At 39.8% G+C, this 17,080-nt stretch overlaps 1 protein-coding gene across 1 annotated transcript in view; it reads right to left on the bottom strand.

Annotated features, from left to right (window-relative positions):
• Positions 1-17,080, bottom strand: part of DTHD1 (death domain containing 1) — a 58,274-nt gene that overhangs the window by 12,751 nt on the left and 28,443 nt on the right. Inside the window, exons 8-9 of the mRNA XM_036331037.1 lie at positions 15,020-15,309; positions 10,668-10,912 (exon numbers count right to left, since the gene is read on the bottom strand). Of these exons, the coding sequence (XP_036186930.1) occupies positions 10,668-10,912; positions 15,020-15,309 (535 nt within the window). The remainder of the gene's footprint in view (positions 1-10,667; positions 10,913-15,019; positions 15,310-17,080) is intronic.

Genomic DNA, 17,080 nt, shown 5'->3' with positions numbered 1-17,080 from the left:
TCTCTGAAAGTGATCTTTTTTAAGGCTTCACTCTGATTATGGTTTTGTCAAGAGAAAGGGATTAACTATCTCTCAGCCTTTGAAGAAGTTAGTCACAAAAGGAGAAACCTTAGATCCCTAGTAACTAGAGAGAGCAATTTAAGAAACTCCAACTGATCTATGGAGTTGGACCAGTCAGAAGAAAGGGGATGGCTGCAAATATTAAGGAGCCATAGACCTGGATAATTCAGGACATCTGTATGGAATATGCATGGAGTCGGTATAGTTTTCAGAAGCAGTCTAGAATAGGTAAAGTGCTTCGAACATACCTAGAATTTAGCAATGAAGTGCTGACTATTGTTAATATGCTTTACATTTTTCTCATTGTTCAAAGCAAGTCTGGCAAAGGCACATGGCCTGGATTCATAAATGCAGCTATGTGGGAGATACTGTTGATTTGGAAAGTAGCTCAATAAATCAAAGATGCGCAACACAGAACTCGCATCAATTTCCACCTCTGCTCTTTACTGTTCCGCTTTTAAATTAGAATTGCAACAACTTTTTATCAATCCCAAAGACTTGCCAAGGTACCCATTCAACTTGGATATAATTCTTTCTAGAATTTTCTAATATATATTTTTTAATTTCCTGAATTTTTGTTTTGTTTTTGTTTGTTTGGATTATAGACAGAAATAACTTTTCAAACAGAAAGTATGATATGCATATTGCTGGGAAAGGCCTGGATAGCTATATCTTCCCAGGTCTTGCCACAGTGTGTGTGTATCCTCACATTAGTCACTCCTTCAAAGGCATGAAAAGCTTCTGCTCCATGTAGCTGCTAGCTGGGGAAGGATAGAGGTAAAGCTTTTGTCAGTCACCGACTCTGCCTTAAACCACTTTATCAATTCCCAGGCATGCATTCATCTGTGAATTAAATCAACAAAACATCATTGAATGAATAGTAGGAGATGGGATTACAAAAGTGAATGAGCTATTCTCCAAGCACAGAGAACTCAGTCCCAAAAGGAGAGAGCAGGGTAATGGTACCACCGGAATCAGACACACTTTGTTGACACAGTAACTACCATTCGCTAGCTATTTCCCCTTGAACAAGCCTCTCTGTGCCTCAGTTTCTTCAACCACATATCTTTTCAGCAAATGGTTAATATGTGTAAATGCTTTATCAAGTTACTAGCAGGGAATAACGTGATAAACATTAGTTATTACAGTGTTGTACCTAATTCTGCCTGGGAAGTTGAAAGGCTTCTTCTAAAAAGATGATAACAGAACTACTAGTAAGTGTGGAGTCAATGCTGTCACAAGGGCCACTGTAAACGTCTCTGAGGCAGCTAAGAGCATCATGTGTCAAAGGAGTGAGACTTTAAGTGGACTGGAGCAGAAAAAAGTTAGTTGGGTAGATTTCATATGAAGGAGTTGTGGGGATAAGATATGGGGGGTTATGAAGGGCCTTATAACAGGGTAAATGGCTTGGACTTTGATTAAATCATAAAATTATTTTCGTTGCTACTTCATAACTGTAATTTTGCTACTGTTATGAATCATGATGTAAATATCTGATATGCAGGATGTATTTTCATTGTTACAAATTGAACATAATTAAAGCATAGTGATTAATCACAAAAACAATATGTAATTATATATGTGTTTTCCGATGGTCTTAGGCGATCCCTGTGAAAGGGTCGTTTGACCCCCAAAGGGGTCGAGACCCACAGGTTGAGAACCGCTGACTTAGAGGCTAAAAGAAAAGCTTACTTATAAACTAACTAGATGCCTACTTCTCTCAGTGATGGCCATGCTCATTGCAACAGTACCAGCGGCTGAGAGATTTTCTGTTTGCTCATGCACTAAGGACCTCTGATTTGAATCTCTGTCTTGATCTCTATATCATGAAATGCCACATTCTTTTGACAAATCTTGACAGAAAGCCCCACCTATGACAATGTCACAGAGACCTTTGGTAGACCTAAACAAAGCCTCCAAAGCCCTCCATAAGCCTTTCCCCCACTTATTTCCACTCTGATTTCTCCACATCTTCTACTCAGGCCCCAGAGGTCGTTTCCTGAAACACCTGTGCTTTTCAGCTCATACCATTGCTTGATGTGGAACCCACTGCCTCTTTCTCTCTTCCCCTTTAGAACCTGAATATTCTCTACATCTGTCTTGTTTTGTGACATGTCCCCAGGCCACCTCAGACCACAGGAATCACTCCCTTCTCTGAAATGCCCTAGTACTTACCATCTTGGTCATTCATTTGCAATTAGTCATCAGTTCCTGTCTTGCCATATTACTGTATTGTTGCACTATCTCTTGCATTGTTTTATAATTTTTAAAGTGTTTATGCTTTCTTTCCTGAACTGGATTGAAACTTCCTTGAAAGCTTGGACTTTGACCTGTACTACTATTATTTTTAGGCTCTACATAATATCTCATATCAAATAGGCACTTAGTTAGTACTTGTTAATTGGAATGTTGAATGGTAAATCTACCAAATAAAAAAGGAAATCGTTGGAATTCATGAACTAAAAAATTGTTTGAACTGATGAACATCATTGTTTACTTTTAAATGTTGCAATTTTAAAAGAGTAATACAGTATCAAAATCTTTTTTTATTTGATTTTCTCAGATAGGCAAGAATATATGTACTTTTTTGGTAAACGAATTATTGAAAGCCCTATGACAACATAGTGCTCAATTTCTGGTTTAGTTATACTGCCTGCTCAGCAGAGCAAACCTTCCCCTTCATGGACAGAGGGTGAAGGAGGAAAAAGGAAAAAGAGGAATGATAAGGGACAGAGAAGGAAGAGAGGTGAAACAAGGGAAAGAGGAATAGTCAGGGGAATTGATAGGAGGAGAGGGGAGAGGGAAAAAGAAAAGGGAGGGAGAAGATGGAAAGGAAGGAGGTGGGAAGGAGAAGGGAAAGATTCTCTTCTAATTACATTGGTGGGTAAAACACTTTCTAAAAAAAAGTGAGGATCTTATTTCTGACTGAACCAGTTTTGCTCATTTTCACATGTCACATACAATATAAAGTCAATTTTCAGTGACATAGTCAAAAGTGGGTCTTTCAAGGGCATTCTGGTGACTTAGAGGAAGGTTAGACTGCTGGCCTGGAGGATATCAAGGAAGAGCAAGGAGAGCCAAACTGAAACACTGGAAAGGGTGATATGGTTTTTAAAAACTTTCACAGGTTAAAAAAATATTGACATGCTCTCTCCACTTACCAAGACTCCTGTGACTCCCCTCCACCGTTGGTAGTGGGTGGAGCATGAAGCAACGTATATGTTATTGGAATTAAGTCTAGTGTAGAAATCATGAAACTAAGTTACAGAAAACTTTAAAATCACCATTTACTAGTAGTCCACTATTCCCCCTCCATACATGCACCAGGGGGTCCCTCGGCCTGGCCTGCAGGGATAGGGCCAAAACCGATCTCTGGGTCCAGGGTGCGGGTGAAGCAGATTTGGGGGCCAACAGTGCCCCAGCAGCAACCTAACCCAGGGCCAATTCTGCAAGGAATTGGGCTCTCTTCTCTTCTGGTCAGAGCATCTGCCCCCTGGTGGTCATTGCACATCATAGCTACCAGGCGAACGGTTGAACAGGCGAATAGGCGAATGGTCAGAGCCAGTGGTTCTCAACCTTCCTAATGCCGCGACCCTTTAATACAGTTCCTCATGTTGTGGTGACCCCCAATTTCATTGTTACAAGTTGAACATAATTAAAGCATAGTGATTAATCACAAAAACAATATGTAATTATATATGTGTTTTCCGATGGTCTTAGGCGACCCCGGTGAAAGGGTTGTTCGACCCCCAAAGGGGTCGCGACCCACAGGTTGAGAACCGCTGATTTAGGCTTTTTTATATAGAGAGATGTGCTTTTTCTAATCTGCTTTCTTCATTTCATTTCATTTTATTCTTGAACCTTAAGATAATTTTGTCAATTATTACAACTAAGCACCCTAAGTAGAATTGAAGTGCCTATGAATGTAAAAATTTCAATAGCTTAGAATCTTCTCATTTATTTAGTCAAGATTGTTCTTTGGTATTTCATGTAGTTACAAAAAAAAAAAAATTATACAGAAGAAAAATCATGCCAAGCAGGGCATGCCCACCACTGCCTTACCACTTGGCTGCGAACCATGCCAAGTGGTGAGGCAGTGGTGGTTCTGATGAAATGAATGTCCCACTAGCCTCTGCAAGCTTCCTCCCTCTGACAGAGAGAGTTCTTTAATGTGGTGAGAAAGTAAGTGTTGAGGCAGTATCATTATTTACTAGAAATCACATGTCATGAGTTCAGTTTTTAAAAAAAGGAAGTTCAGGCCAAGCAAAACTCGGTCAGCAGGAGGCTTACGGAAATGTGTAGGTGAGGTCTGTCTGCAGCCTCCCACAGGCTTCGGCAGAAACAGCCACCAGGCCTGGAGCCCTTCTCTCCGTCAAAGCTAAGCCTCCTGGTCAGGAAGAATAAAGGACCGTCACAACTCAAGCACAAATGTCCAGATGGCACAGACAGGCCCGTGTGTGACATTATTTCAGAAACTCACACACTACTTCCTCCCACCCCCCCAAAAAAATCGTGGAGAGTTTTGAAATTTGCTTCTGCCAAACACACATAGACACAGTGTCAACTGAGTTTACTTGAGTATTTTGTCAAAGGAGGAAGTTAAAGGCACAACTTTGGGAAGATTTAGAGACAAATCATGGTTCTTTGCAGCCATACATCTTCACATATATGGATTTGGAGACCATTTTCAGAAGATCTTATTGGAATGTGAACTGTCACCAGACCCTCTTTTTCTGTCACACCTCATCACCTCTCTCTGCCCATCACATGCGCATTTGCCCTGATGGTCTTCTAGTCTGGACTAGAAGCTCGCGCCTAGTGCCATCTTGGTACTTGCTGTTCTCTTCACTGCTGTGCTCTCTTGGCCACACAGGCCGGTGCGCTTCTTTCACTGTTGCTTCTCAGCACAGAAGACCCCTCCACAATGAAGTCTTCAGTGGCCACGCCATCTGTAATAATCACTGCCAATTCTGTCAACACCTGACGCTAATTTATTTTCCTACTTGACACTTCCAACTTTCCCCTTCCCACTTTGGTATTAAAATGCAAGTTCTTTCTATGAATTCATTCATTCAACAAACATTTTTTGAGCACCTTCCACATGCCAGGCACTATTCCAGGTCTTTGTGATTTACAGCGAATAAAACACATACAGGAACCTGCCCTCAAGGAACTTACGTCCTTGTTGTGGAATGGGGGATTTTCTAAATAAACATAATAAATGAGGACATACATGTTCGAAAGTAATGATGCTAGAGGAAAGAAAATAGATCAGAGGAAGTTAAGGAGGATCAGGAGTGTCAGGTTGTGTAGGTAGGAGGAGATGGCAATAAAATACAGAATCAGGGATGGTCTCAGAGAAAAGGTGACATCTGAGCAAAGAGGTAATTCTGTTAGCCATTCAGGTATCTGATGGATGGAAGAACATTCCAGGCAGGGGAAACCACTAACACAAAGACCTAATGCATGTGTGGAAATTTCCAATAACAGTAAGAGAGTCATTGTGGCTAGAGTTCAATAAGTGAAGAGGATAGAAAAGAAGGTCCTAGAGCAGCCGTATCATACTACGGCCCGCAGGCCGGATCTGGCCCGTTTGAAATGAATAAAACTAAAAAAAATAAGACCGTACCCTTTTATGTAATGATGTTTACTTTGAATTTATATTAGTTCACACAAACACTCCATCCATGCTTTTGTTCCGGCCCTCCGGTCCAGTTTAAGAACCCATTGTGGCCCTCGAGTCAAAAAGTTTTCCCACCCCTGTCCTAGAGTCAGGAGGGGCCAAGTTCATACAGAGTCTTTCTCTCTGAGTGAAATCAGGAGCCATTCAGGGTGGAGTAAAGGCAAGAAATGATCTGACTGACAGTTTGAAGAAACACTCTGAGTTAAGAATAGTCTGCAAAGAAGCCAGGGAAGAATGAGACCATATATACAGGAATAGCATGTATGTCTTCCTCATGGGATACAAGCAGTGTTTGTCAAGTTAACATATGAATAAATACACTATGGTGGCTGAAGGATAAAATACACACACATACTCATGGGCATGAAGTAATGGGTGGTTATGTTTTCACATCTTTGGGAATCAGACGCAGTATATTAGCATTACATCTTATGTTTATGTGTCATATGAATATGTTTGTGTTTAGATCTAAATACATACATATAAACATTTACTGCCTATCTTCTGTGTGGAAAGCACTTTTAATTTTGACAAATGACTTCACTTAATTTATGCTACATGTATAAATGTATGCATAATATAGTAGTGACTAATGCCAACCTCTCTATAAAAAGGCTACATTCATTTCCTCAGAAACAGCCCATTCTAATGTTGTCTAGCTGAGGTTGATTTTTAAAAATTTTGAACTTTATGGAAGAAATCTGTTCTTTTAAAAATAATGATCATAGTTTCAGTTCCCACTTAGGTATGTTAGTTTGAAAAGATGGGAAACATTTCCACAGCCACAGGTTCTTCCTCAATCCCAAGAACGTGTTGTAAGGACTGTGTTTGGGCATAGGAAAGAGTGACGCTGACTGGCCCTATGCGAATGCCCCGGGAGAGGAGGTCAGGACAGGGGGCATGTTGGCAGTAGATACACATATGAAAGGCAGCAGATATTTAAAATGTACTATTTTTAAATATTTCCTTATAGTTTCAATAATCAACACCCAGGTTGGACAATTTTAAGGTTTGAAGAAATTGTTTGACTCAGCTAGTCATTCTCAAATGTTTGTCAAGCACATGTATGTGTGCGTGGCACTGATGATACAAAGTGAGCAGGACAACGGAAGTGCCTGCCCAGTCAATTGCTCTCATTCTCATCCGAGGTAATATCACCCTCAAAGAGAGAAAATTTGCTTTTGGGCAAGATAAAAAAAAAAAAAAGCTTACTCTTTTAATGTGTACAACATATACATATCTTATAAAATATGCATATTATATGAAATATATATATATGTATGTACTCTATATGTATATATACACACAGTACATAAACAGACGCACATAATATCTGTGATAGGATGGCAAAAACAAACAAAAATGATTGAGAAACATTTGTCTACTGGGAAGCCAGTTATTAGAGTGAAATATGGTAATTACAACGATAGGGAAAATACAGGATGTTATGGGAACGCCGGACTAGGCATGGAGGAAAGGCTTCCTGGGAGAAGCCACATCTCAGCAGAGGTGTGAGGGGTGACCACTAGGAATTGCTCAGGCAAGTGGGTAGGGAATGTGGTACTAGAATCAAGATAGAGGCAGAGCTTAGGCAAAAGACCTGAACAATCACTAACATAGACTTGAATTGAAACAAATCTATACAAATTTCTAAATTAGCTAGCTTGGCTAATTTAGCCAATTAATTCATGATATCAGATAGGCCACAGAGAAAACACTGCAAACCGAAAGCTGTATCTGTGGTCACGTTTTGGACCTCAAGCCTGTCCTCGCTTACATCATGGCCTTTTGTTCCATTGTCGGCCATCATCACAGTGAGGCCCTCACTACCTCCTGGTAGAGAAGTCTGACAGCCCTCTTACTTGTCTCCCTCTGGCCACCCCGTAGCAGCAGAGCCACATAGTGATCTTAGGAAGTAATGTGCTAAATCGAGCTATTGGAAGACACCCTGTTGTGTCATTCCGCTGCTCTCAAATCTTTGTGTGGATCCAAATCAATGCCTTAGCCCTCGGGTTAAGCATTTGTGCAGTCAGACTCTAAACCACTGATCTAAGGCAGTTCAAGACCCTTTAAGACCCAGGGGTGGAGAATGTCTGTATAAGGCCCACAAGATCATTTGTTTTGGCCCTGCCAAGGCATGAGGGGTGAGTTAACTAAATGTCTGACCAAATAGATCAGGCCAATTTGTAAGTTGATAATTTTGTATGGCCCGTGGATGATGTTCTAAATATCCAAATGACTCTTGGCAGAAAAAAGGTCCCCCACCCTTGCAAGTCAAGTTCCTAAACTTTTAGGGGTAGGCGAGGGCTTTCACTCATGAAGCTTTCTCAAGGAGCAAAGGAGAATAGAAAATAAATGGACATAAATAAATCTAATAATTTCAATTAGGGGTAAGTGTTAAAAAGGTAATGGGTTAAAGCGATTTTAGATAAGGGGGTGGGGACACTAGGCTAAGAAAGTGATATCTGAGCTTAGACCTGAATGTTAACCAGCCATGTGACTGAGAGAGGACAGCCCCAGACATAGGAAGCAGCAAGTGGGAAGGCCCGGGTGGAAATGAAAGTGAAAAGAGGGAAAACTGAGAGTGGGTACACACCTAAAAGGCTATACTGTTCTTAACATACACTTTTCAGTATCAGCAGCTTAATAGACTCTACCACCCTACACATGCTTCCCAGGAACCCCAGGACCTCCCCAAAACTAGTAAGTAAAGTGTTAATGTCTCTAAGGATCCCGCACTTCTGCGCAAATGGCTATTTTCAGTTTGAATGAGCAGAACCCATGTCGTATCATTTGTTACGTAATTTTAATATCACCTCCACACTAAACATAGTATACATGATATTGTCATACAACTTCAAGGGTGAACCTGGCCATCCTAAAATCCATCTCTAAGAAACCTAGGTTTATCTGCCAAAGAGGCATCAGCGCACAGGTTTCTGGGTTAACATCCCAGCTCTGACACTTACCTAGCTATGGGACCATGGGCAAGTTACCTAAAATTTCCGTGCCTCAGTTTCCTGTAAAATGAAAACAGTGAAAATGGCTTCTAGGGTTTTTGTGAGAATTTAATTATACTGTGTTTTAAAGCTCTTGGAAGATTTTTAACTCATTGAAAATATTATGATGGTTATTATATGGCTTATGAATTCCTGCTAAGCTATGCCTACCATCCCCACTCAAATTCATTTCACTTCCTCATCCTAGCATACTTTTTCTCCATTTCCAAAGGCCAAATTTCTACGAACTTACATGGTTCAGATAAAATTCCACAATCACCATGAAACTTCTGATTTCAGCCTCCAAGAAGGCCAGTTCTCTCTTCTGAGCAACTGTTACTACTGCTGTTTATGCCGTAGCTTCATCTGTTACTCCCTTACAAGGTGATTTGTATACTTGTTTTGCAAACCTACTAGATTGTAAATCACTTACAGCAGTGCTGTCCCATAGAAATATAGCTTGAGACACATAAGTAATTTTATTTATTTTATTTTAGTCACATACATTTTTAAAAAAACAGATAAGATTAATTTAATAATGTATTTTATCTAATCTCATAACCAAAGTATTACAGTATTAGGTAACTAACATAAATTATTAATGAAATATTTTACATTTCATTGTACTGAGCCTTTGAAATCCAGTATGTGTTTCACAGATACAGCACATCTCAATTCGGACGAGCCATATTTCAAGTGCTCCATAGGCATGTGTGGATAGTGGCTACCACTCAGGACAAGGCAGCTTTAGGGCATGAAGTACCCTCTCTAGCTCTGTGTTTGTCATTCTGTCTAACATGACACATTGCCTATTTCCAAAGTTCCGTGAATATTTGTCAAAGTAATTACTTTACTGATTTATTTAACATCATTACAAAATCTAACCCGATAGAAAATATATTCCTGCTAGTCATAACACAAAAAAGAGAAAAACATGGAAAAATAATCTTGGCATCTTTAAAGAATAAGTTTGTTCTTCCTTTAGAGTGATAAAACAACTTTTTCAGTTAATTTCTCATTAATAATATTGTTTAGAAGTACTAAGCCATGGATCACTAAAAGAAATAGTATGTATGGTAATAAAATTTTTTGTTGTTTGATACATTTGGAGAAACAATTCAATCTTACTTTCCTGATAAGAGTAAGAATCCTATATAATAAAAAGCTAATATGTAAATCGACTGAATAGCAGAATGACCAGTTGCTATGATGCGCACTTTCCACTAGGGGGCAGACGCTCAATGCAGGAGCTGCCCCCTGGTGATCAGTGCACTCCCCTGCTCAGCCAGAAGCCGGGCTCATGGCTGGAGAGCACAGTGGCAATGGCAGGAGCCTCTCCTGCCTCCACGGCAGCGCTAAGGATGTCTGACTGATGGCTTAGGTCCATGGGGAGCAGGCCTAAGCCATCAGTCAGACATCCCTGAGGGCTCCAGACTGTGAGAGGGAGTAGGCCAGGTTGAATTTTGTGCACCAGGCCTCTAGTTTTAAATAAGAGTAATTAACTCTTAAAACAAATGTGCAGGATTTGGTAAATCTTGGTGAAAATATTTTGATGTCATTTCTATGCTCACCACCTGATTTTTCCTCAAAGGGTGGTGGTCCAAAATATATCCAATGTTTTCATAATGATCTCCCAGTCACTAAAATGCAGTCACAGAAACTGAATGACATGATTTCCATAGTCATTAACTACATACTGTCAGGATCAACTCAATTTGAATTGTTCCTGTTAGAAAGTTTATATGAAAGTGGGAACCCTGGTATGCATTCTACACTCTAAAATTGTTGCTACCCACTTCTTCCTTATCAACTTTATTGTTACCTTTCCTTTTAACTTCAAGTATCCGTGTGCAGAAGTTTTGATTGTGCTAGAGCATTACAAATAATTAACAAAATATGGTAATTAGGGAAGTAAAAGAACTCACCTTTGGTAGTCTCAATGGTAATTTACACACTGGCAACTGATAATGGTTTTCATTAAGTATGAGAGATTGGTCCAAGTTGTGGATTGTCTTTTGTTTCGGTAGTTTGTAAACTACAACAGTGCCCTTATAATGCGAGCAGCTGTAGTTGCCAAATTCATCCACCTCTTTGATTTGGAGTTCCAGCCTGGGTTTTCTTTGTAAATGAAAAATAAGCTTGTAGTCTTTTCCATAATCCTTCCCATTGCCTACATAGAAGTAACATGCACTTGTTATTAGTAAGATATACCACTTTGTCTTAATTTTTAAAAATCCAAATAATCATATAATTCTTTAATGCACTTAAAGCGTTTTTGGTGTCATTGCCTCTTGTCAAAATATATCCTGACAAAGCAGCAGCAATAGACCCTAAGACTGTGTAAATTACTCAAAAGATTTCTTATTAATTGAACCAAGGAATCTCCACCTGCTTCTAGGTCTAATAATCTTCCATTTTCTATTACATTTTGCTATACCAAGAAACAATTAGAAATAGCTCACCCTGTGTTTAAAAAATTATTTTCACCTTTCAAGAATTGCTATTTTTTTTACTCTCCCCTTTCTATATCATAGTGCACACTATCATGACCTCGTAGTGACACTCCAGATCCGGTGCCACTTAGCAACCTGTTGCTTTTTAAATTAAAGTTACAAGTAATTAAAGTTAAAATGCAATCCTTAGTCACTCTAACCACATTTCAAATGTTCACTAGCCAAAATTGTCCAGTAGCTACATTACTGGGCACTGCAGCAGTAAAATATTTCCACCATCGCAGAAATAGGAAGTGCTGTTCGAAAACTTCTACATGAAATGGTTACTAGAGTCACATTACTGGAATTTCTATTAAAACCTGGTGAATTCCCCCAAACAATGATATGCCAAAGTCTTCACATTGCACACTGAAAATAATGAAGCTTTGGTAAACATAACCTGACACGGGGGTTTTACCATGGCAATCAGGATTATTTTGCTTCATCACAGCAACCACAGACAGACACTACCACGTTCCCTAAGGCATGTCTGCATTACCCTTAGCCAGGTATAATGCAGCAGTTATAATATGTTTTTGCCATAAAGATATAGATCCCAGTCCAGCCTCTACTACTTTCGTACGCTGTCATATTTATCCAGTTCTTTCACATCCCTGAGCTTCTTCGAGCTTTACTTAACATTCTTATGTTTAAAAAGGGAAAAATAAAACTTAACTCCTAGGTTTGTCCTGGGAATAAAGCGAGATAATATGGATAAAAAGTATTTGGCACAGGGCCTTGCATATAATGTGTTCAATAAATGATAGCAAATGATAAGAAGCAGAATTTTTCATTGTTTTGGATTTGTATGACAAAAGTAGCCCACTTAAATTTGGTCTGCCCATTTCCCAGCACCTTCTGGATTTTGTAAGTACTGGGGGCTTCCATGTCATTCAGTAAAAAGCTTACGTGCTGAATTGATAGCTCTGACCGAGACAATGCATACTCTGGCTTGTGTGCAGAATGCCAAAGGTCAATATAAAGACTAAGGGGACTGCCTATCGATCTATTTTTCTCTTAGACGTTAAATAAAATCCATGTCCCATGGTCCTCACTCGAAGAAGTCATCTCTATTTTACATAATGCATATAGAGATTTGGACATATCTCAGAGAGCAGTCATCTAAATGTACTAAAGCTTTAAACACTTAATTGCACAATGCTATTGTGTTAAGTCTTTTCAAACGTTTTTGTCTTCATTCTTCCAACAAATACTCAATGTATTCCTTCTAACTGTCAGGCACCGTCCTAGGTGCTGGGGATTGAATAGTGCTTGATAACAAGACACACCCTCCCTTTGTGAGACTGTAGTCAGAGAAACTGTCAATGACCAACAATTAAATGAATAAGTAAAAGATTGCATCTATGGCGAGGTCCACAAAAAAAAGAAGCACATAGACTCTGAAGAAGTAAAATAAGGACTGGCATAATCAGGAAAGAAGGCGTCTCTGAACACGATCATCAAGGTGAGCTATGAAAATGCAGGTGGAGATAGTTGCAGGTAGGGGTAGGATGGGTGGGGAGGAGAACCCTACGCAGACAGCCTCTGATTTCATGAGATTCACAGAAAGGACCCAGACCCTGATGCAAAGATGAATAGCAATTCCTTACTCCTGGCTTCTCTTAAATAGAGAAAAACCAAAAAAGCAGTGAGACTCCAGAACTGAACATGGGTTTCTAGAAAAGACAAAGCAGAACTGATTCTGGCATCCTGCCTGACTCATTTTCTTTGAGTGAAGATGAGCTCTTCTCTGTTCCTCATTCAGGGGAATTGCACACACACTGGCTATCTTCAGGAACTCTTGTTTTAGCATATGCTCCCTGGCATTACAGGGAAAAGTACACTCAGTGCCACTGCCCATAAGAAGCACAGTAACTCACTCCTGTTTAGGGCAGTAGGTAAACACAGCTGTTGTCCCAAGTATTACAGGAAAATCATTTGCATCATTCATTTGGGTGGGCCACTTCCAGTTTTTGACTATCTATTCTTAGAGAGATTGTCCCACGGTGGACACCATGATTTCTGCTCCGGCTGCCAAGTAGGAAGAAGGGTTTCTTCCACCCTTCCTTCCTCCCCCTCTTCTCCTCCCTTTTCCCTTTTCTGACATCCTTGACACTCTCTAAGTCCTGGCAGCTGCCTCAGATGGCTGAGACTCTGCATGTGAGAGTGGAAGAGATACTTCAAATTGGGACACTTTAGTTCTCACTTACATCAGCGACATCAGAAAAACAACAGCCTCAGCTTCAAGCTGCATCATTTTTGATGCAACAAAGAGCCCATGGGGCTTGCAGTAATTTCCAGAATCAGAGAGATTCAACATTAAAAATCATTGGGATCTATATTAATTTACAAGTCAACAGAGAATATTACTCCAAGTCATGTCTATTACAAGACTGCTGGCCCAGAAACCTATCCCTGCGTTCTCCCTCACACCTCATCTTTAAAATTTTTTTTTTTTTTATTGAGTTCAGAGAGGCAGGGAGAGGGAGAGAGAGATAGATTCATCAATGATGAGAATAATTGATCAGTGGCCTCCTGCACGCCCCCTACTGGGGACTAAGCCCGCAACCCAGCCATGTGTCCTTGATCAGAATCGAACCTGGGACCATTCATTCCGCAGGCCGACACTCTATCCACTGAGCCAAACCAGCTAGAGCTCACACCTCATTTTTATATGCATACCTGTTAGATTCTATTCCACCTCAAAGAAAGGAGTTAGAGAAGGGAAGGAGTTGAATCAATAATAAAAAAAAAAAAATTCTGTGATGGCAGCTCCCCCCGAATCTTTTTCTCTTCTCTTACTCAGCTGTTTTCTCTCTGTTCTCTTTTTCCTTCCTTCTCTTGTTCTCTTCATTTCCTTTTCTCTCTTCTTTCTCATTGATTCCCTCACTTTTCCCACCTCTCCTGCCCCTTCTCAGATTCACTCACCCTGTTTGTTTTTTCTCAGCATCATCACATTTATTGAAAGCCTTTGATGAACTAGGATACAGCATAAGCATATGGATGAAACATAAGTAAACAATTAAATAAGTAAAATAATTCCAACTTGTGGTAAGATTTATAGTGGAAACAAAAAGCACTAGATTAAAAAAAAACCACTAGATAAATATGAGGATCAACAGGAAGCAGGGGTGTGTCACCAGATCAGAGGTTCCAGCCCACTTTTGTGCCATGAACTCTTTTGTACTTTGGTGAAATTTGTTGATTCCTTCTCAGAGCAGTCTTTTAAATATGTAAAATAAAATAAGTGGAATTACAAACAAGACAATTGTACTGGAATATAGTTCTATCCACATATCTCTTAGGGGTCTGTTGACCCCAGGTTAGATTGTAAGACAACAAGAGTTTGGGTATTATTTTAAGTAGAATAGGAGGTAATCATAAGGTTTTAATCGGAGAGTAATAAAGTATTATTTATAAGAGGTCACTGTTGTCACAATATGTAAATGGATTTCCTGTGACTAATAGTGGAGAAAGAGGAGTATTTAGGAGGCAACTGCTTTGGTGTAGGAATGAGATGATCCTAGCTTGGACTCAGAGAGTAATCATAGAGAAGATGATTTCTAAGAGTGTCCCTTAGAGTCTGCCCATAAAGGAGAATTCCTCCCCTAAAAAGCAAAGGAAGAGCCTGGAAAGAAAGAAGTAAATGAGTTTCTTTCTCTCCCTGCTCTTCAGAAGCCCCTCAGTCCTCAGAAGTTTTCCTAGGAATATAAGTTGAGCAAACTCCTTCTGAAGTCTGTGGCTGATAGCCCGTAGAATATGCAAAAAGATGTCTTTATACTTACTTGAAGCAAATATGTTTCCAGTAAACCTTAAAAGAAGTTGTTCTCCTTCTTTCACCTGGAAGTGGCGAGACGGCTCTGGAGGACCACTGCAGGCTTCCGAGCGCAGGTTCCTAAGCTCCTGGTTTAGATCTTTAGAAGGCACCGCTGAAATAACCACTCGGTGTGGACTGTCTTTCTGGTGATACAGTACAATGCAGGCACTGGTGCTGAGCATGGCTTCCTCTAAAGATTTCACAAAAGAAACCAAATGGCTGTTGTCCACAATGGAGGACAGGTGGACCACAATAAACCTGCATGGGAGAGAAGAGGCATGACCGAAGGGAAACATAGAGTCTCAAAAATATCACTGATGACTGGTAATACCCATGAAAGGAGCCATTATCATCTAAATTTCCTTTAAAATCAAGCATTCTTTAAAACAAAATTTAATATACCTTTATTGATTTCAGAGAGGTAGGGAGAGAGAGAGAGAGATAGGAACATGAATGATAAGAGAGAATCATTGATCGGCTGCCTCCTGCATGCCCCCCATTGGGGATTGAGCCCGCAACCCAGGCATGTGCCCTTGACCAGAATCAAACCTGGGACCCTTCAATCCGTGGTTCTATCCACTGAGCCATACCGGCTAGGGCAAAATCAAGCATTCTGATGACCAACTGGTTAGATTCATGAATGACTTAAATGAAACTGGGCAGTCAGGAAACCAGCTCAAATCAAAACAAATTCTAAAACAGATGCTCTTAAACAAAGAAATTTTATAGTCTCAGCTCAGCTCTAAATATGGCAGCATATTTTAAATTATATTTTAATTAGCATTACTAATATGTATTTCAAATTATAGAAGAGAATGATGATCAAAATAATCTATTTACTAGCAATAAGATTCAGAATATGTATATCATCAGTAACTAGGGGTTGAAATATTCCTCTCTGTCAGGTGTTGTAAGGATTATTATGATGGGTTGAATTATTATGAGTTGAATTGTGTCCCCTCTACCCAAATCCATATGTTGAAATCCTAAAACCCAGTACCTCAGAATGTGACCTTATTTGGAGATAGGGTCTTTACAGAGGTGAAGTTAATGTGAGGTCATTAAGATGGGCCCCAATCTGATATGACTGGTGCCATAAAAAGAGGAATTTGGGGCACAAAGATATGCATACAGAATCAATGCCTGGTGGACATAACAACAGCAATGTACAAGCCAAAGACAAAGCCTTGGAACGGGTCCTTCTTTCACAGTCCTCAAAAGGAATGCACCTTGCTAACAACACCTTGACTTTGGACTTCTAGCGTACAGAACTAAGGTGATAAATTTCTGTTGTTTAAGTTTCCCAGCTTTTTCTACTTTATTCTGGGATCCTAGCAAATTAATACAGACCCCTCCCCTTGGTTGGATCATCCATCATCCAGCCCTTCTCCAGAGAACTGCCCGGCAGGAACCCTCAATCCAAAGCAGCCCCACTGCCAGAGACAAGGACTGACGGACACAGGGGTGGAAAGCCAGACATCTTGATAGTCACACTGCAAAGCCTCGTTGTTTCTTTTATTCCCTTGCAGGATTAACCTGAGGGCCCTTTTTCAATAAGTCATTTGCATTTACATCTTAGACTCGAACCTGACCCAAGACAATTGTAGACACAAGCTGTTCCATTATGAAATAAAGTCTATCTTTGGACATATGATTGCCCTCTCTTTATGAATGTCTACTTCTCATCAACCTTAAAGTGGTCTAAAACTCTTCTCATAATGAGCTGTCTAGAAAGCATGGAAATGAGAAAGCAAAATGAGGACACTGAAATAACAAATTCAGTTTATAAATACATAGTTATGAGATGAGTATACTATGAACAGTTAATTACTATCGTCATGGAATTTCAGAAATGAAGGTGCTATTTTAAAACTATTTTGGAGTTAGAAGCAACCTGTAAAAATAAATCTAAGTTATGAGTGGTTTCCAAAAGCAGTTATTAAACTATCATAAATGAAATTACAGATAGCATATTCATGTCAGCTCTGGTTTGCATTTTAAGCACACCCTAAGGGACTATTCATACTCC

This window comes from Myotis myotis, unplaced genomic scaffold (assembly GCF_014108235.1).
Source record: "Myotis myotis isolate mMyoMyo1 unplaced genomic scaffold, mMyoMyo1.p scaffold_m19_p_1, whole genome shotgun sequence".
NCBI classification, from domain to species: domain Eukaryota; kingdom Metazoa; phylum Chordata; class Mammalia; order Chiroptera; family Vespertilionidae; genus Myotis; species Myotis myotis.
Note: the sequence above shows the minus strand (reverse complement) of the source record. Positions and strands in the feature narration are given on the sequence as shown.